General features: G+C 38.4%; 1 protein-coding gene across 4 annotated transcripts in view; it reads left to right on the top strand.

The window, feature by feature from the left end:
* Nucleotides 1-21,214, top strand: part of LOC136877569 (serine-rich adhesin for platelets) — a 467,126-nt gene that overhangs the window by 164,341 nt on the left and 281,571 nt on the right. For all 4 annotated transcript variants that reach the window (XM_067151717.2, XM_067151719.2, XM_067151715.2 and 1 more), the window contains 2 exons: nucleotides 4,205-4,686; nucleotides 11,594-12,024. In XM_067151717.2, the coding sequence (XP_067007818.2) occupies nucleotides 4,205-4,686; nucleotides 11,594-12,024 (913 nt within the window). The remainder of the gene's footprint in view (nucleotides 1-4,204; nucleotides 4,687-11,593; nucleotides 12,025-21,214) is intronic.

The following is a 21,214-nucleotide window of genomic DNA, read 5'->3' as shown; positions in this document are numbered from 1 at the left end:
GAGAAAAAGTTGTATCATTGATATTTAAAAAAAGAGGAAGAGTGTGGTTCGTGTAATGATTCTAGTTCTGATGAAGAGGTTGATAATGTACAGACTGATAACATAACGCTGGCAGATACAGATGAAGAAAATATACCAGCACTGAATACGGAAATAATCCCAGGCAGTCATGATGACTCCCCTGTCAATGTGCAACGAGGCCGTAAGCGCAGAAGACTTGAATCTGAAAAGTCCACGTTTAACATCTGAAAATGAAGACTACCGAGATGTTTACTCCCCACCGAGAAATGCAAATATCGTTATTGCCTCTAGGAAGATTCTAAAAGGAAGGAATAATCATCAGTGGTCTGCAAAACCTGCCAGTCGGTTACAAAGTTGCACTCCAAGTAGAAACATAATACACTTTGTTCAGACCCCTATTGGAAACACTAAGGAAGCAACGACTCCTCAAAATTCATTTTCTTTGTTCTTCACAGATGGTATGATAAACACAATAGTAGTCCATACAAATGAAGAAATAATTAGAAAGAGGTTGTATACAAGTCATCAACACACACACACACACAAAACCATACTTGCATGGAAGAAGTAAAGGAACTCCTTGGAATCTTTGTACTAACTGCAGCTTTGAAAAATAATCACCTGTCAGACCGAGAAATGTTCAGTACAGATTTGTGTGGTACTAGGTACAAAGCCACCATGAGTTCAGAGAGGTTTGAATTCCTAGTATCGTGTTTGCGGTTTGACAACAAGGAAACTTGTCAGGTAAGGAGGGAAAGTAATTATTTTGCACCAATATGTGAAATTTGGGAACAGTTTGTTCACAATTGCAGAACGTGCTATAAAGCAGGCCCATTTGTAACAGTGGATGAGCAACTGTTGGCTTTTCATGGAAGATGCCCTTTCCGCATGTATATCCCGAGTAAGCCCAACAAATACGGCATCAAAATAGTAATGGCCTGTGACACAAAGACCAGTTACGTGATAGATGCTATGCTGTACCTAGGCAAATGTACAAAGACAGATGGAATGCCTCTCGGAGAATTCTTTGTCAAGAAACTGACCAAGACTCTAAGAGATCAAATAGAAATGTCACAGTAGATAACTGGTTTACCTCAGTAAAGCTTGCAGATGATCTTTTAAAGGACAAACTGATGTTAATTGGTACTATTCGCACCAATAAACCTGATATACCACCAGAACTACTGTCGACAAGAAACAGAAATGTTGGCACATCTATGTTTTGCTTTGACGGTGAAAAAACTCTGGTTTCATTCAAAGCAAAGCCAAGTAAGGTAGTTTTTTTTATTGTCCACTGCTCATGACCAACCAACTATCAGTGACACTAGTCATAAACCACACATTGTAGAGGATTACAATGCAACTAAGTATGGAGTGGATGCTCACGATCAAATGTGCAATTGCTATTGTTGTAGCCGGAAAACCAGGCGTTGGCCACTGTGTGTATTTTATGGAATGCTGAATAGCACATGTGTGAATTTGTGGGTTATCTATTGTAACAATAATGAGCGTCAAGGTGGCCGCAGGTTGCCGACGAATGGCTTTCTCATATGTCTAAGTGAATAACTCACCAAGCCATGGATGGCGAAGAGACTGGAAACAACAAGCTTACAAACACATCTACAAGAAATTATACAGGGTGTTCTAAGTCATAGTTCATCTACCCAACGTAAAGGTTTGGTTATTACTGGTAAGAGAACTATTTGTCACATCTGTCCTGCTCGGAAAAGGCGAATGACGACAACATACTGCAGCGAATGTCACCGCGCGTATTGCAAGGAACATAGAGCAAATCTTTGCACTAACTGCTGTAAATGAGACACCAGGGACTTGAAAAACTAGGAATTAACACACTATAAAATAACTTACATGTTAATACATGCTTCTTATATTACATTTTGTGTGCAGTTACATTTTATCATCATGGAAATAAATAGTCGTAAATTTTACGAGGGTTTGTGTTTATATACTACCAAATTAGGGTTTGTGTTCTATGGTTAAGTGATGTCTTGCCTGGTGCCCTATACACTAAGAAATTGGGGCTTTTAATCATAATATGCCAAACACATTACATGAGGCATTAATCATAACCGGTCATGATTTTGGATGGTACATAGTGCCTTATTTAAAATTTCTCTTTGACTATGTCATAAATAATAGTGTAATACCAAAGGAATGGAAGGAATCTATAATAATACCAATTTATAAAGGAAAGGGTGATAAAAGGAAACCAGAGAACTACAGACCAATCAGCCTGACCAGTATAGTTTGTAAAATACTGGAGAGTTTAATATCAAAGTACATCAGAGGGATATGTGATGATAAAAATTGGTTCATGAGGAGCCAGTATGGATTTAGAAAGAAATTTTCTTGTGAGGCACAACTGGTGGGATTTCAGCAGGACATACCAGACCAGTTGGATTCAGGAGGCCAGTTAGATTGCATAGCCATAGATCTTTCCAAAGCCTTTGATAGAGTGCAACATGGAATATTATTAAAGAAATTGGAGCGAATAGGATTGGACGTAAGGGTTACACGTTGGATAAAAACATTTCTAAATTCAAGGGTTCAGAAAGTCAAAGTAGGAAATAACGTATCGCAGGAAGAGAAAGTTTTGAAGGGAATTGCACAGGGTAGTATAATCGGTCCGTTACTTTTCTTAATATACGTAAATGATTTAGGGAATAATATAACATCAAAAATAAGATTGTATGCAGATGACATAATTGTTTATAGGGAAATAAATAACATTGAGAATTGTTCAGAATTACAAAGGGACCTTGAGAGTATCCAACAATGGGTTGAAGAGAATAATGTGAAGATTAATGGAGGCAAATCAACTGTTACAACATTTACAAACAGGAGTTTTAAAACTGAATTTGAATATACTTTGGATGGGGTAGTTATCCCAAAAGATGGCAAGTGCAAATACTTAGGTGTGAGATTTGAAAGTAATTTGCACTGGAAGGGTCATGTGGATGACATTGTTGGGAAAGCATACAGATCATTACATGTCATAATGAGGCTACTTAAAGGATGCAACAAAGAATTAAAAGAGAAAAGTTACCTAAGTATGGTTCGTCCATTATTGGAATATGCAAACAGTGTTTGGGATCCTCACCAAGAATACCTAATAAAAGAAATAGATAGTGTGCAGAGGAAAGCAGCAAGATTTGTAACAGGGGATTTCAGGAGAAAGAGTAATGTATCAGAAATGTTAAAGGAACTTGGGTGGGAAACTTTAAGTAAGAGAAGGAGAAAACTATATAGAGCCTATACAGGAGAAGAAGCATGGGGAGATATCCGTGAGAGGCTTCAGTTGGAAAATAATTATATCGGCAGGACTGACCACAAATATAAAATTAGAAGGAATTTTAGCAGAAGCGATTGGGGTAAATTTTCATTCATTGGGAAGGGTGTGAAGGAGTGGAACAATTTACCAGGGGTAGTGTTTGCTCCTTTTCCAAAATCTGTACAGATATTCAAGAAGAGAATAAACAGCAACAGAGAAAATAAATGAAATGTTAGAGGGCATTCGACCAGTGCTGGTTAATATAAATAAAAAATGTGTGTGAATAAATTATTTCCATCCCCTGGTCTAAGGAGTTGGACAGCCAAAGTAGGGGACTGCCTGTAGGGGTGAAGTACAGTGGGGACTTCGAGGGCCCTGGGACCACTACGGTAGCTGTGAAGGCCCTTCAGGAACTCTGAAAAGTGGTGGCAAAAGGGGCTCTGGTTAAGACGCAGCAGGTCGTTATGCTACTTAGGTTCCAAAATGGATAAAATATAAATATGTAAATAAATACAATGTTAATTTTAATCTTATACCAGTTGTATAGTATTATTAGAAGTAATTTCACATACTGTATATGAGTTGACTATGTTTGTAAGTAAAGGAGATATTATAAGTAGAATTTTTTAAACAATATAAATTTATTAAGGATGATGTGTGTGTTTAATAGAAAAAATTGTTAGCGTAAATTGTATAATATTGTATTATAGGAAAATTTTCTTAATTTAATATTTAGTGCTTGACAATAATGTATTTTAGTGTACCATTTGCCACCGAGGTAGACACCTCATTTGCAAATAAAGAGATTTTGATTTGATTTGATTTGATTTGATTTGATTTGATTTTTTGTTGTTGTTGTTGTATAATCCGTTTTGAATTATTCTTTTATAGGTGCTGGAAATACTGTGAATAATCCAACTAGTGAGATGACTGAAAACTCAGCAATATCTTCTGAGGAATCCATACCGAATGAAGAAAATCATGCTACAGACAGGAATAGAAACTTAATGCCAGATACAATCTCACTGAATGCAGCAGGCACAATAAACATTAGTCGAACTCAAAATAATGCAGCAAATCCAGGTGTCACATTGAATATTCCTGTAGTGGAGAATAATAGACTGGCTAACACCATTAACATGATAAATAGTGCCATGAATGATATGCATACTGTAATCATCGCTGATACTGGAAGACAAGAGTCTCAGAGTGTGGAAAGTGATGCATATAATTCAACTCGAGATGTGGGTGTTGGTCCTCCTGGAGACAATAGAGTCAGGGTTCACATCAGGACCTATGAAGTGACACAGTCTCCTAATCAACCCAGATTCTCTTACCCAAGGACAAGCACCCCAGTAGAACGAAGTTCGGAGGTATGTATCAATTAGCTTGTATGTGGAATTTTGTAGTGATATCCTTTAAGAGTCATGTTTCGATTAATTGTCTAGAACCCCTTTTTGCCTCTTGCTATTCATGTTTTTAACTACTCCTGTTATTCCAGAAACTCTTCTACTTCATATGTTATATGGAATAAGTTTTAAATATGAAGTATTTAATGGAACAGGAACAAACAAGTTCATAAATATACAAGATAAGAGGCTCGGAACAGACAAAATGAAAAAAACGCACAGTAACTGGTCAGTGTGGATAGATAGAGAAACAGAAAGGAGAGACAAGAACAAACTAAAGTCATAAAAGGAAAAGGTCTAATACCTCTCCAAACTCGGGTTTCTGCAGAAAGTAGCCTTCTCCTCAACAACTCTAGTTTTTTGAGATCCTTCTCTGCCACCAAGTACATTTTTGCTCCTCGTTGTTTAATTCTCTTTATAAAAACTGTATTTGGAAAATGAATTCTTCCAAATGTTAGAAAATTACACTGCTGTTCTTAAATACAGCAACACCTTGATGAATTGTTTTTCAAGGGGAAGGGGGAAAATGATGATGGTTGCTTGAAAACGATAAATGCAGGTAACAGAAACTAGGGTGAAAGTAAAATAATAAAATATGGGTAATGTATTTGGACGTTTTTTGTCATATTATTATTATTATTATTATTATTATTATTATTATTATTATAACAACAACAGTAATGGCGTGTGGCCTCTGGAGCAGGTGCAGATCTTTCAAGTTGTCGCGTGATAGGCGATCTTTGTACCTATGAAAAGGCGGCTCTGCCTGTAAGATGAATTCTGATGCTTAAGTTGGCACATACACAGCCCACAAACCTTCTGAATTAACCAAGGAAAGTTTAAAGGAAAGTTAAAAGTCGAGACCTCTTGAACCGAAGGCCAACACACACTAACTGTTTAGCCATGGAGCTGGACATGCTCGTAGACCATTATACATGCACTCACTCACTCACTCACTCATTCACTCCGTAAGCTTCTGAGGCACGTGAAGTTCCCATGCCGATCTCACAATCCTCTTCCATTCTTTTCGATCTTGAGACTGCTCTTCCCAGTTATCAATTTGGAGGGTCTGGCATACCTTGTTGATCTCCTTCTTCCAGGTGTTTTGGGGTCTTCCTGAAGTTTTTCCCACTAAGAGATCCCTTGTATAGACCTACTGGTGCTCTGTTACCCTTCATCCTCAGTACATGTCCAGCCCAGCACAGTCTGTTGGATTCTATCATACCGTTTATAGTGTGTTGTTGAGAGATTGTGTAAATCTCATAAGTAGATCTTTTCTGCCAGCTTTGAGAGATGGGATCGAACCATGGGTCAAATATTTTTCTATAAACTTTATTCTCAAAGACTTGCAACTGCTGCTGCTCTTTCTTGGTTATACTCCATGTCTCAGAACCATACAGAAGTACTGGTCGAATGATTGTATTGTAGATAATCATTTTTGCATTCTTTGTTAAAAACTTGGAGCCTTATATAGGGCTCATAGACTAAAATGCCTTATTTGCATTCTTAATTCTATCTTGGTGTTCCTGTTGCCTCCGGTTTTGCTCATCGATTAATACCAAGGAATTTAAACTCCTCTACTCTTTTAAATATATATTTCCCAATCTTCAAAGGCAATCTGTCAACCTCCTTATGATTCGGTCTCTGTACAACCATGTAATGTGTCTTTGTATCATTTACCTGTAAGGCAGTTTTTGCTGCCATTTCCTCTAGTTCCACGAATAACCTTCCTTTCTAATTCATTGCGGCGAATAAGAACAATATCATCCGCATATGCAAGGACTTTATGTTGTCTGCCAAAATGATGCCAGCAGATACAAGAGCTAATTTGCTGATAATCTTCTCCGGTGCAATGTTGAATAGAAGAGGAGATAATGCATCCCCTTGTCTCAGATCAGTTTTATTCTGGAAGAAACTTGATTTTCTGCCCTTTAGCAAAACACAGCTAACATTACCATCCATACACAGTTTGTACATGTTAATTAATTTTATGGGAAAGCCAAACTCCGTCATGATGTTCCACAGCCCTTCTCTATGGATTGAATCATATGCCTTGAAGAAATCTATAAAGAGATAATGAACCGACTCCTTGTGTTTCCACACCTTATCATTACTAGTCTTAATTGCAAATGTATTGTCTGTAGTGGATCTGTTGCTACGAAAACCGTTCTGATAGTCCCCAATGACATTTTCAGCAAATGGTTTTAAACACTGTAAAAGAATAAAAGACAGAATTTTCTAGGCTGTGTTTACAAGAGATATGCCACAATCATTTTGAAGTTCTTCCTTATCCCCTCCTTCATGAATTGGACAGTAAGTGATTCCTGCCATTCTTTTGGAATAACCTCATCATGCCATATCCTTAGAATGATCTTATATATGTATTTATGTAATCTTTCTCCACCGTATTTAATAACCTCGGCAGGAATGATGTCACTACCCGAAGCTTTATTGTTTTTTAAACATGTAATACTTTGTAATACCTCTTGATATGATGGCTCTGGTATTTGTTCTTCTGAGGGGGAATTAGATGGTTTAGCAATACAGGTTTCTGGATCATCACAATTCAGCAAGGAATCAAAGTATTGCTTACACTAATTTAATAATTTGTCCTGATCAACAATTAAATTTCCAGGTTTATCTCTCATAATACTCGCTTGGTTGAAATCCTTTTTTAATTGTGTTGACAGTTCCATACATCCTCTTGATGTCCCTGTTTCTGTAGTCATCTTGGATTGATTCTATCTATTTGTTGTCTCAGGTAGACTTTTTTCTTTCTACGAATTAATTTACTACATTCTTTCTGTTTTTCTCTGCATAGTTCCTCAACATCTACATTCTACTCGTTGGCTGAACGGTCAGCATACTGGCCTTCGGTTCAGAGGGTCCCGGTTCGATTCCCGGCCGGGTCGGGGATTTTAACCTTAATTGGTTAATTCCAATGGCATGGGGGCTGGGTGTATGTGTTGTCTTCATCATCATTTCATCCTCATCACGACACGCAGGTAGCCTACGGGAGCCAAATAGAAAGACCTGTCCTGGGATATCCCGGCACTAAAAGCCATACGACATTTCATTTTCATCTACATTCTTATCAGACTGCAGCCACCTTATTACGACATATTGCCACTTCATTAACTGCATCTTGACATGCCTCATCGAAACATTTCTTTTTCTTACTAACACCTTTTTGTATCACTTTCATTGCTACTGTTGACATAATTTGTTTCACGTTATTCCACATTCGTTTACAAACTTCGTCATTTGTTTCATCAATGTCTTCTGTAGGATCTTCTCCCAGAATATCAAATCTATTTGCAATTTTCACATTATACTTTAATCTTTCATACTCCTGCTTCAGTTCCTCAGTGTAAACTTTGCATCTTTCCTCAGTCTGTGACTTACAAGAGGTTTTCAATTTAATTTTAACAGAAGCAATTATCATATTGTGATCAGATCCTATCTCAGCTCCTCTGTAAGCAATGATATCAGTTATGGAGCTTGTATGCCTGTTATCAATTAGTACATGATCTATCTGATTGGCAGTCTTACCACCACATGAAAATCATGTTTCCTTTTGTATTCGTTTATGTGAGAAAGTGGTACTTCACACATTCATGTTTGTGGATGTACAGGAATTTATTTTACTCTAATGGCATTTTCATTGCTTTCGTCATGCAGACTTTCCCCTCCTATTGTTGGCACAAAAATTTCTTCTTTTCCACCTTTTGTATTGAAATCACCCAAAATCCTTTTGACATCATGTTTGGGTAATTTATTCCACAATTCTAACATATCCTCATAAAAGGAGTCTTTAACATGATCATCCTTGTCGTTTGTGGGGGCATGGCAGTTCACCAGTGATATGTTAAACCATTTAGAATGTACACTCAATTAGCATAGTCTTTCATTCAGATGTTCAAAGGACAGCACTGACGTTATTAGTGAATTTTGGACACAAAATGCACTACCAAATTCTTGGGGTCCAGTTTCTTTACCACTCTTAAAAAGTGTATACTTCTCCATGTTCTGTATACAATTACCTAATAATCTAGTCTCTTGAATTGCAGCAATTTCCACTCTGTACTTTGTGACGTACCCACTCGGCCCACGGATGTGTGACAAAATTATAACGTGTCGAGTTACTTTAATATTAATATAAATAAATGATATCTCATTGTTTCTCCATAAACAATTTCCCATGGGCGCCAGCCTTCAAGCTTATGGCTCAAAAATGAAAGTTGATAATTAATAATAATAATAATAATATTATTATTATTAATATTAATAATACGTAATGAGACTCAAAAAACTCCCAGGGGTAGGGTGACGGAACACAAATCATTAAGTACACTAACTTGGAATTTAAGGATCATTAATAATAATTTCAGAAAATACAAATTAAAACAGCTATTTATTAGGATGAAAAACGTGACGTAACGGCGTATTAACGAAATCTGAAAACAAAAATTGAATGAAATAAACTCTAAGAAAATCAACTGTTGCGCGAAGACTTGCAGTAAGTTATACCATTAGCTCACCATTTGTAGACTCTGTTATCTGGAAGCTGATGATTGTTGGATCTTTCGTACGAGCTGCGTCATCTGTTGTTAGATTCCAGTCCTACTTCTGCTTTTCCTGCCTTTAACACTTACTACTGTACTCCTTACATAAAGTTGTAATGAGTCCTAATTTTAAATGCAAAACCACCATGGGTTATGTTCATGGAGAGAATACACTTGTATTCTTCCGTATTACGGAACAGTAGCGTAACTAAATTCATAATAAAAGCTCTCCTCCCCTATACTAGTCAAAACGGGTCTCCCGTTGACTTTACCTCTCATCATTGAGGTAACAGGTCCCAATGAGAGTAACTTTTGAGTAGTATATACTCAGATGCGAAGTGAACTGAGTTAAAGTCTTTTCTGATGTCCAGACGTAGAATCGTAAGAGTGTCTTCCAAAAGTACGAGTACGAGTGTGAATCTGAATACGAGTAACAACGTCCTCTCCAGCTTTTGTCAGCTTTTTTCAGTTTCTTCATCCTGGATGTCCGGCTCTGTGCCTAAATGGTTAGTGTGCTGGTCTTTGATCACAGGGGTCGTGGGTTCGATTCCCGGCAGGGTTGGAAATTTTAACCATCATTCGTTAATTTCGCTGGCATGGGGGCTGGGTGTATGTGTTGTCTTCATCATAATTTCATGCTCATCATGATGCGCAGGTCGCCCATGGGCATCAAATCAAAAGACCTGCACCTGGCGAGCCAAAAATATCTTCGGACATTCCCGGCACTAAAAGCCATACACCATTTCATTTCATCCAGATTCTTCAACCCTTTTTTTTTTTCTGCCATTTTTTCTTAACTCCCAAACTCTCATATGCAGACTGCTTTAAAATTGAGCACAAATTAGACCACTCAATTTCCACGTTGTCACTAACTGGTGTCATCTGTGTAAGATTATTGAGTCTGTTTTGTTACAGCCATTTTATACTGGGGTCTCTTAATAGGTTAACCTTGTAAGAAGTTTTAATTTCTTGTGTTGTTAGTTTCTTTTATATCATCTAGGCCTCAGACGAATAGGTGCTACTAATAGATAGTGGTCAGTTTCCATTTCAGGGCCTCGGTAGACTCTTGTGTCCAAAACTAAATATGCCAATTTACCATTACAAATTATATAATCAATAGTTGATTTCTGATTTTGTGCAGATCCTGTGTACTTGTGCCTGTCCTTGTGTAGGAATATTGTGTTTATGATCTTTAACTGGTTGAAGACAATGAAATCTATTAATTTTGTTCCATTGTTATTACAGGTTGTTTTTCCATTAACTCCGATGTTATTCTGAATTTTCTCATGACCAATTCTAGCATTGAAATCTCCCAGTAATAGTAGCATATCTTGTTTGTTAATTGTATGGACGATCTTTTGCAGATCATTATAGAACCCATCACTTTCTGTTCAGTTGGCCACCACTGGAGCGAATATCCCTATAACTGTAGGATAACCCCCGGATAGTTTTAGTCTTAATTGGATAATCCTTTCATTCCAAAAAGTGTAGCTATCAATTGTTGATCTTAATCTTTTGTGTACCATGAGCAGTACACCCACCTGTGCTCTAGTATGTCTGTCAACCCCACTGTAAAACTGTAAATATTTTACCATCTCTTTTGATCCCTGAAGCTTCTTTTTTGTTTCTGAAACTGCCCCAATTAAAATGTATTTTTTTGCGAGAATGTCGTCCAGCTGGTCATCTTTGTGTGAGATACCTTGTACATTCCAGATAGCACATCTAAAAATGTTTTTCTTCTTCCACTCTTTGTCCTTTTCTTTGCCATGTTCGTCGTCTTTATAATCCGTCCAGTTTTTCCTTCTCGTGTAAAACATGAAAGCAACCAAATGTCCTTCCGACAGGTTACTAGCCTGAAGGAAGTAAGACCATTGATGGGGGTGCAATCTCTCGCCCATGGACTGATGTAGTACAGAATTTCCTCTGTACTCGATGTAACGGTTATCCCGCCGTGACTCGGTCGCCAGAGCCTTGCCTATGGAAACGGGTTAGTTCACTGTGTAAAGGAAAGGTTGTCATTTGAGTAGGATAGGTTATAGATTGCACATCACTACTCCTTGAACATAATTCAAATTACTTATACCCCACAACTTGATTTTGGGTTTCGAATTGAACTTCAAAAATGGATTTTCTCAAAACTAGTAAATTGAGACATAATGCACTTTACACACCCACCCATCAAGTATAATGTAATCAATCATCATCATGTGCATTACTTGTTATACTTAAATGATTATAGATGTTCTACACACTCCTTTAAGATGTGATTTAAAATGTTTTAGTTCATATTTTGTTCTTGTTTATAGGGCTCTTCACCTAACCAATCACAAAATGTTCAAGACAATCCTCCTCCTACAGAAGGGCCACAATGGCAGCAGCAAGGTTGTTTATTCTCTAGACTTCACCAGCAAGTGCAGCCTACATCTCCTTCAGCTTTAGTTTCAGAAAGACCACGGAGGTTTTTTGTTTCTCAGCGTTCTGCTTTCCAGCCTCGAACGCCACGTGCTGACCAAGATGGTGAACCTCAAGAAAGACGTTATCTTTTCCCGATACGATCAGCATCATCTAATCCAATTGCTGAGCCAGTGGATCCTCCTGAACCAGAATCAGAACGTTCTAGTTCAAGATCTCCTCCTATTCCTACGCAACGTGCCAGAGTGGATATGACTGATGTTGGTGTTAGATATGGTATCCAACTTCTCAGCAGACATATTGACAACATGCAAAGGCTTTGTAGGTAAGAGATTTTCCCTAATATTAAAAACACATTAGAAAGAAAGTTCTTTAGTTAATTTTCTAAAATCCAAGGTCTCTGTGTTGAACACTTACTTAGAAGTGTTTTCATTATAATGTCATGAAAAGATTATTGTATTGTTTACTGATCTTCTTTCTGTTTTGTATAGGCTGATTAAGGACCACAATATTCAACTATTGCGTTTGGGGTGGGTTTTGATGTTTGCCCAGTAATTGCACATTCTCTAGTTGTGTTGTTCCTTCCTCTCCTTTGTTCAGTAGGTACCTGTCTTCCTTCTTGGCGGCTTGTCCTGGAACCTCGTTTGTTTAAGCATCCTTCTGAGAAATGCCCAGTCGTTTAAGTCTCTTTCTTTTTCTTCCAATTCCTGCAGATCTTTGCTTACTTCCATCTACCAAGTTGACTTGGTCTTCCTCTTTTGCTAGTAAGCAAGAAGCTGGTTATTCAGCCTGCCATGATGCATCCCATAGATGTATCCATAAAATGGTAGGCGTCTCTTGCTGGCCACGTCCGTGATTTGCATTTGTTCCCTTCCTTGATTGGGCCAAATATATTCCTCAGTATTTTTCTCTTCTGGATTTCAAGCTTGACTCTTCCTGATGAATATTAGACATTCTGAAGCATATAAGGCTACTGGGCAGATGACTGTCTGGCAGCGCTTCACTTTAGTGTTATGTTAGACACACTTTTTATTCTGGGTGTTCTTGGTCAGTTGGTATGCCATTTCTGGCTTGTTAACTCGAGTTGATAATACTACTCCTTTGGAGAGATTGGGTTCTAGCCATTCTCCCAGTTACTTAAACCTGTTTGGTTTTCGTGATCCTTCCCTGCTCCAGATGCATCATACAAGGAGATTCACTGATGTTTGCAATGTACAGTATTGTGTTTTCTAAAGTGAAATATGTAGCTCTACCTTTGCTGCTTGTTGTCTGAGAACTTTATAGACAGTTAATGGTTTTTCAGAGGCTCTCATGCCACAGCTTACTGCTGTTAACTGCTTGCTCCTAAAGGCCTGCTGCTTTAGTCACCCATGGATTATGTAATTGTTTCATTCAAGAAAGACATTAACCCTTTGGAGTCCAATTGATTTTCTACCTGCATCCTGCACAGGTCCAATTTGACATTAGGCAAATATGGGAAGGAAGTACTCACATAAGTAAAAAGGTGAATTTTTACATTAATAATACGAACTTCAAATTTATTTATTATCAAGTCAAGTTAACCACATTATCAGCGATATTTTTTCAAAGTATGGTACTTCCGGAAGGATTTGTTCGGGTGTAGTCCTGGGTTCCCTGGACAGGTCTCACAAAAAAATGATGTCTCCTTTCTGCCCCCTTTCACTTTCCTATCGGAACACACGGCACAGTCCTTGGTTTTTTTGTCCTGACGAGCATCTATGATGTGTAGCTTCCCGTTCAGTCGAAGTTCTTCGTCACAGCTGCTCCGTCGGCCGCGCTTACGGGCATTTTTATTCCTAACGTCTCCAACCAGCCCCATAATAACTCGGTCCCTGAAAGTCTTGTGATTCACCTCGGGCTTATTTTCTGCCTTTTGTTGCAAGTTATATAGGTGAAAACTGTTCACCAAAGCTACCTCCAACACCCAGAAGTACAATTTCCTCCAGCACTTCAGACTTTTCACTGCAAGACCATAAGATGAGCAGTTGTGATCAGCACGATCGACTCCTCCCATTTTGCCTTTGTAATCTATAATGGACCGGGCGAGTTGGCCATGCGTGTAGAGGCGCGCGGCTGTGAGCTTGCATCCGGGAGATAGTAGGTTCGAATCCCACTATCGGCAGCCCTGAAAATGGTTTTCCGTGGTTTCCCATTTTCACATCAGGCAAATGCTGGGGCTGTACCTTAATTAAGGCCACGGCCGCTTCCTTCCAACTCCTAGGCCTTTCCTATCCCATCGTCGCCATAAGACCTATCTGTGTCGGTGCGACGTAAAGCCCCTAGCAAAAAAAAAAATCTATAATGGCAACAGGCTTTAAAATTCTTTCTTCTCCTTGCCCATTACGGTTGTGTCTGACTACCTCCACCATTGATGGGTTGTGCCATGTACTAAGAACTGACACAGTGCGCTTGATTTTCCACGAAAATACCATGAACTTTTCTTCCTTCCACAGAGCACGAATTTCATGCTTCTTCAGATTTAGTCTCCTATCTTTCAACTGAGGTGGTAGTCCCTTCCGATTCAATAGCACAGTCCCAGCTAGATGAATTTTCCTTTTCAACAGTTCTCTTGCCAGTTCCATACTAGTGTAAAATCGATCAGTAAACAAATGATAACCTACAGCTTGAGTAACTTGAAGTACGTCTGTCACCAGCTGCAAAACTATTCTACTGCCAAATGTCAAATCAGGGAATAGTAAATTTAGCATAGTAAACGAGCCAAAGTAAGGAATCATGGACAAAACATACCCATTCAATGCATCACAATAACATATATCCTAATCCCCCACTTTGTTGGCTTTTGTGGATTATACATTTTGAAAAGGACACGCCCCTTGAAGCTTACAGTCGATTCGTCAGCTGAAAGATACTGACTTGGCCTATAAAATTCCAAAAATGACTTCCCTACACATTCTAAGACACTTCTAACTTTACTCGTTCTTGTTACCATTGTTGATGCACTTGATTGTGGAGGGGGTGAAACATGAAAGCCCCAGAATATCTGAAGAAATCGTTTCCGAGAAAAAATGTCCTTACAGAAGGTAGATGAATAGAGCCACAAATCTGAAAAATGTTCTTTTAGAGTTTTCCTTTTTGCACGTGCCATATTCAGAAGAACACCATGAAATGCCATCATTTTATCGACGGTAACATCGACCCAGTTCCACCATATCGAATGTTGCTGCAACGGCATATGTTTGTTAATACATTCTCTTACATACCTGTTAGTTTCCTTACATATTTCGGAGAACAGTGAAACCGGGAACAGCAACAAAAAGAAATCCAAAGGAGTTACCGGCTTCTTTCCTGTAGTAGGAGGTTTGTATCCCATAGCACTGTTGTGAGAATACTTGGAAAAAATACGGTCACCTTCTTCATAAACTTTCCATTCGTCACCCACTACATCAGTGCTTTCGCCACTATCTTCCATGTCATTTTCCTCCTCACTCGAAATATCATACTCAGATTCAGGAATACTAATGTCACCATCAGAATCCATCAACAAATCATCGTCAATATCGCCACTATCACACAACTGTTCGTAAATATCATCAGGCTCCATGCCGCGGCTGGTGGACGCCATGTTGGTAACGAAAGTAAACACAGCTGTGACAGTGAGGAACTATCTCCAAAGAAATCACAATTCAGCTTAAAGGAATGAACAGCAGATAGCAGAAGGCAAGAGAGAAATGCCAAGGCTGTATACTGCGTAAAGCTCGGCGCCATTTCTGCTCCAGCATACGAAATATATAACCTTAAAGTTGTGTCGGACTAGGTCCGACATAGGACCGGAACTGAAAATTAACGATGTCGGACTGAGTCCGACATTGGACCCCAAAGGGTTAAGGCTTCTATTACACTAGGCCGCCAGGCAGTGCCACCAGCTGCGCCACCGGTGACTCAGTTGGCGGCACGTGCAGGGCAGCCGGTGCCGCCGCCAATAATTCATCCCGTCCTACCATGGCCGACTTGATGCATGGCTCTAGCTAGCTTCCTACTGTTGTAAACAAGATAAGGTTTACAAGAACACAACTTATTTATTTGCTTCACACAGAATTCCACAGTATGTACAGGAATAAAACATAAAATTGTCTTGAAGCAAAGTAGATGATTAATCTTGAGAGAGTTTCTGTTTCTATACACTATGTACACTCTGAATGTATTTACACTCACTGCTATCTTGAAAAGATAGTTCTTGTACACTCTGAATGTATTTACACACACTGCTATCTTGAAAAGATAGTTCTTGGGAAAGATATAGTTCGTGATAGTTGAAAACTATCATTTGCACTAGCATGGATTAGCTAAGAGAGTTCCTTCTAACTTGAAGCGTCTGAGTTCATAAGCTTGTACTAAATGAAAGCTGTGTTCACTATTAGAGAATCTAACGTGTGTGTTGGAGCTTGAATGAGCTTGGGGATGTGTGGCATACAATATCGGGGCTCGACATGGATGAAGGAACGGGAAAGTGGAGTAGTGACCTGAGGTGAAACCTCATACTACCAGAATTCCGTCCACCTGGTCGAGACATTTTTAAGAGGAGTATCCTCCGTGTTCGACGTTCAGTGTATTCTGGAGCAGGACACTGGGGAGAATCCTCCTGAGTGACAGACAGGGAGCTCCTTATATACTGCACACGGCGTAACAGACACGCGCACTGAAGACTGCGCGTCGAGTCTCGAATGATCCACGCTTGCGTGCGTGCGGCTGGCTGGCGCTGAGCGAAGAAAGCGGAGGACATACAACACCTACGATAGTTCGGTAGTTCTCGCAGGCAGAGAAGTCTGGTCTCTGTTTTTCTCGCACTTTTCTCTGCGCATTGTTTTATTTACTCGAGTCTGATGGAAAGCATCCTATGCAACAGCAATCAATACCTTCGCCAGGAATAGTGAATCAACAACCGCAGATTCATTTCTTCCAGACTCAGTTTCAGCAACGCCAAGATGCAAACATGCCCTTACAATCTCCATCTGCAGACCCTTCAGTCACATCAAATGAAGATTCTGATACTCAAATGAGTGAACCTTTGCTGTTCAGTGTGTAGTATATGTAACTTACTGTACATACAAACACTCAACATAAACATGTAAAACAACTGGTCTTTTTTTATTACATTTTGGAAATAAATATTATTACTTCTAGTCACACTTTGGATCAATATCCTTTCGACAGAATAGGATAAGTTTGATATTAACATACAAAATTGCATTCAGTAATATGATTGAAAGAGAATAGAAGTAAATCTTCAATAAGAAATATTGAACTAAAATATTGATATTCTGTTAATATTTACTGCTCAAACTAGTTAATATTTCCTAATGCAATAAAGTTAATAACTTAAAATACAATTTATCGTTTTACTTACCTCAAAGTGACTACAAGCTTTTCTTCTGGTGTGATGCATTTTCTCATTTTGGTATGTCCCCGGTAATATCAACCTTTACCAATGACAATAACTCAAAGAAAGACGATTTAGACATTCTTAAGTAATTAAAAAATGTATTGTCATCTGAACACAGTTTATCAAAAAGTGTATAGTACAACCGTTTAGATTCCCTTAACGATAACATAGGGTGTACATGCATCTTTCTCTCCCTTTGCCTTCTTCATCAAAAGTACAAGGAAGAACATACACGTATATTTGTCGTCTGACATGTTCTCTCATCACTATTGCACAGTAGACTGACCACGTGGTGGTTAAACCGAGTGGTGGCGCGACTGGTTGCACCACCTGGCTGCCCAGTGTAATAGGCTCGCTATGATACAATGACCCGCCACGACTCTCCGCCACCCGTGGCTGCCAACGCAGTCGCGGGGCATGGCAACCAGACAGCAGCCAGTTTGTGGTGACGCCACCTGCTGCCCTAATCTAATAAGCTCCATAACAATCAATGCCCAATGACGAGCAGCGCCACCGGTAGCGTGGCTGGCTGCGCCACCTGGTGGCCTAGTGTAATAAGGCCTTAACTCTTTTCACTCTGACAACAGGCAAGTGGCTGCAGCTCCGATTTCGACGATAGATGAAATCAAGTGTTTATTAGTAGTTGTTCTGATTAAGGAAGACATAAACTATTTCCACATTTTGCTGGTGCATGTATGTTGACAATAAGAGGACACCAGATGTTTCTATTATTATTCGTTGTTTCAGTTAAGGAAGACCACTCTGACATGTTGCTGCCATTCCAATGTTGTGTGCCACACACCCAGCTACCTAGATGGTTAGATAAAACAACTGCGGTTGTTGGTTCAGAACAGATGGAATATTCTCTGGATCCAGGCTCTTAGGACCTACATATATTAAGCTTTAACAGACTACTTGGTACATAAAACGATAAAGTGAGGCCACGTACATTTATTAAAGCGCGGGTGAATAAGCATACACATAAAATTAGGGGAGAAAAGGAAGCCCAATAATTCAATAACTGATTTATACATATATTTTACCCTTCCAGCCTATGATTTTGGGCGCCGGCTATAATCCCAGGGTGGTATACGTGTGATCCCTGGTGATATTTCAAAATACAATAAACTAATCTTAAATTAATAAGCAGGAAGGATAAAAGAGAAAAAAATAATAAAAATGTTATGAATGAGAACCTTTTTGCAAACTAATTTATTTAAAATCTTTGGCAAAGTGCTAACGAAAAATAAATGACAACACTGTAAGAAATAAAATTCATTACTAAACTCTCACCATAACTATTCATCAGTGTTATGAACTCGGCTATATCCTTTGAATATTATCTTCCAATAAGCACTAATGCTTCATTTGTTTAACTTAATAGATCGGCTTGTTTCAAATTTAATTCAATTCCACTCATTAAATTGCTAAATCCTAAAAATAAAATAAAAACTACTACATAGTGGTTGAAACTTCATTACATAATTCCATGGATCCATATTTACGGCTTCGTTACAACAAATTTTTGCCGACATCAATTATTATTAATTAATTTAATTTTAATTACCTCTTATTGGGTTTCATTAGTAACTTACTGAACATTATTTTGCTGCACTAATTATACTGTTCCTTTATAATTTAGAGTTTTTTTCAATTAATAGATCTGTACAGAAAATTTGATATGTTGTACCTTGTACTTAGTGGCAGCCTGTAAATACAGGAGCTGGTTCCTAAATAAATGGAAATGCAGCAAACTAAAGTTGACCTGTGCAACCATTACAAGTTAATTTGAGTTATGTCCTCTAAAACATTAAATTGCATTTATTGCATCAAAATCAAATTATTAAATCATTGAATTTCCAAATATCAGATTATTAAATTCATTAATTCACCATGTTTCATGGCTTACTACATCTTATCTACAATAACTATCACGAAACGAACGCGGACTGACGAGTTCATCCGATATAACCACAACATGAGAAAATCTGATTCAAATAAAAATTTTCAACTTCACACATACATAACCAACTGTCTCAATATTAAGTTTCACCAACATGGAAACTATAACATTAATAATCACACTGAATAGAACAGAATCTGTAGTGAAGGGCCCTACATAATATGAATGAACACAAATCCCCCAAAATCTTACATCTACACTGGCTTTACTGCAATGGGAATGGAACCCCTGCCTCAAACGTAGCAACCATTGGAACTGAATCCACAGTCAATAAAATCACAATAACCACAAAACAGAATTTGCATTGCCAAGTACACAATAAATATATAATTCACACATAACAACAAAATAAATCCAGCAGTGATGGTCATCAGTGAACCCCAAGTCCATTGACCTGGTCGAGAGTCAAAGAGATGTCCCTCAGGACATTCAACTACAGTAACCTGAAATTCCCTAATCTTTAGCTAAAGTGATACCCAAATGACGTTAATTATTTAAGCAACTTTGTGTTGTGGTCTACCTGATCAATTGGAATTATATATATTTTTTAAAACATCGTAAATCTTTGATGACCCTATCTTGACAGGTATAGTCTTTAACATTCGAACGCTGTGCCCTGGAGAGTCTTGACTTGAAAATAAACATATCTGTTTTCTTCGCTCCCTGGCTATGTATCCGTCAGCATTCCGCGCTGTCTCTGCTCAAGGCAATTTCATTCAGTCTCTTCCAAATACCTCATTTAATATAACCTCCTTCAGGCTCATAACAAAATATTCCTCGCAATCTACATTCAGGAATTCACAATATCTTGCCTTCAATTGTAACATCCACTGGTTCAAACCTCACCAGGATATAAATATTATTCCTCGAGAATACTTAATCTCTTGCATTCAAATATCAACCTCGTCATATTTCATTCCACATTATCATTGGTTCTCTTCCTCTCACTAGCATTCTGAATGTTAAAATATCCTATCTCACACAAGGCACAAAAATGAACTCCATAATGAAATATTGAAAAACATGAACTAACTCACAGCACATATCGTTAACCTGACAAAAATCAAATCACTTATCCATGAGCGAAGACTCTAAATATAAACTGTAATATTCACTGATGGTCACCGTTTCATATCCGTAATATCGGGCGAGTTTGCCGTGCGGTTAGGAGCATGCAGCTGTGAGCTTGCATCTGGGAGATAGTGGGTTCGAACCCCACTGTCGGCAGCCCTGAAGATGGTTTTCCGTGGTTTCCCATTTTCACACCAGGCAAATGCTGGGGCTGTACCTTAATTAAGGCCACGGCTGCTTCCTTCCCATTCCTAGGCCTTTCTGTGTCAGTGCGACGTTAAGCAAAAAAAAAAAAAAATCCGTAGCACAACATAGATGAATCTTTCTCGAAGAGCGGAAATAATCGTGCAACATGCCATAATCCGCTAACATGCTGCACGAACTACTTAAAATGTACTAAATGCCATCTAATCTTATAAATATTGCATTAACACACGCTGATATTATTTCAGAAGATTATTTAACATATGCTTACGAATAGATTCTGAAGATGAAATTAACACTATCAGATGAAGATTATATACACAACCGTAAAACCCTAAGGCCACAAAATTAACTAAATCTAGCTGACCCTTGCTACGTATTTAAATCAAACAAATCTTTAACATTACATGCAAGAAGTTATTATTTACAAATTTACACAAGTGGCTAGTCATGCATGGTATAAAATTAAATAAAATCGGATGTACTCATCCCTGTCCGGTCAGCTCAGTGATTCAGCAGTGGACCATCTCAGCCATTGGGTCGGCCCATCGATGCGATGCTCACTCCATCATGGCGGAAATACAACCGTCTTTAGGGCTCTCCTCCATAATGCTCCAATTGAGGTTCATATTCCCATCACAGTTTGACGTACGGCACAGTCGGTACACTGGTGTCCGCACAGTCTCGATATTCACTGAGCATTAAAAAAATACAAATTAATTATGATACAAATTACAAAACACAATAAATAACTTCTTCTAAAAAGCATTCCATTCATGTAACAGTTTGATCAATATCCTATTCCCACTGGAATCTGTTATTCAATGTTAATTCAACCTCCAGCTTGCCCCGCAT

This window comes from Anabrus simplex, chromosome 7 (assembly GCF_040414725.1).
Source record: "Anabrus simplex isolate iqAnaSimp1 chromosome 7, ASM4041472v1, whole genome shotgun sequence".
In the NCBI taxonomy this organism is placed as follows: Eukaryota; Metazoa; Arthropoda; class Insecta; order Orthoptera; family Tettigoniidae; genus Anabrus; species Anabrus simplex.
Note: the sequence above shows the minus strand (reverse complement) of the source record. Positions and strands in the feature narration are given on the sequence as shown.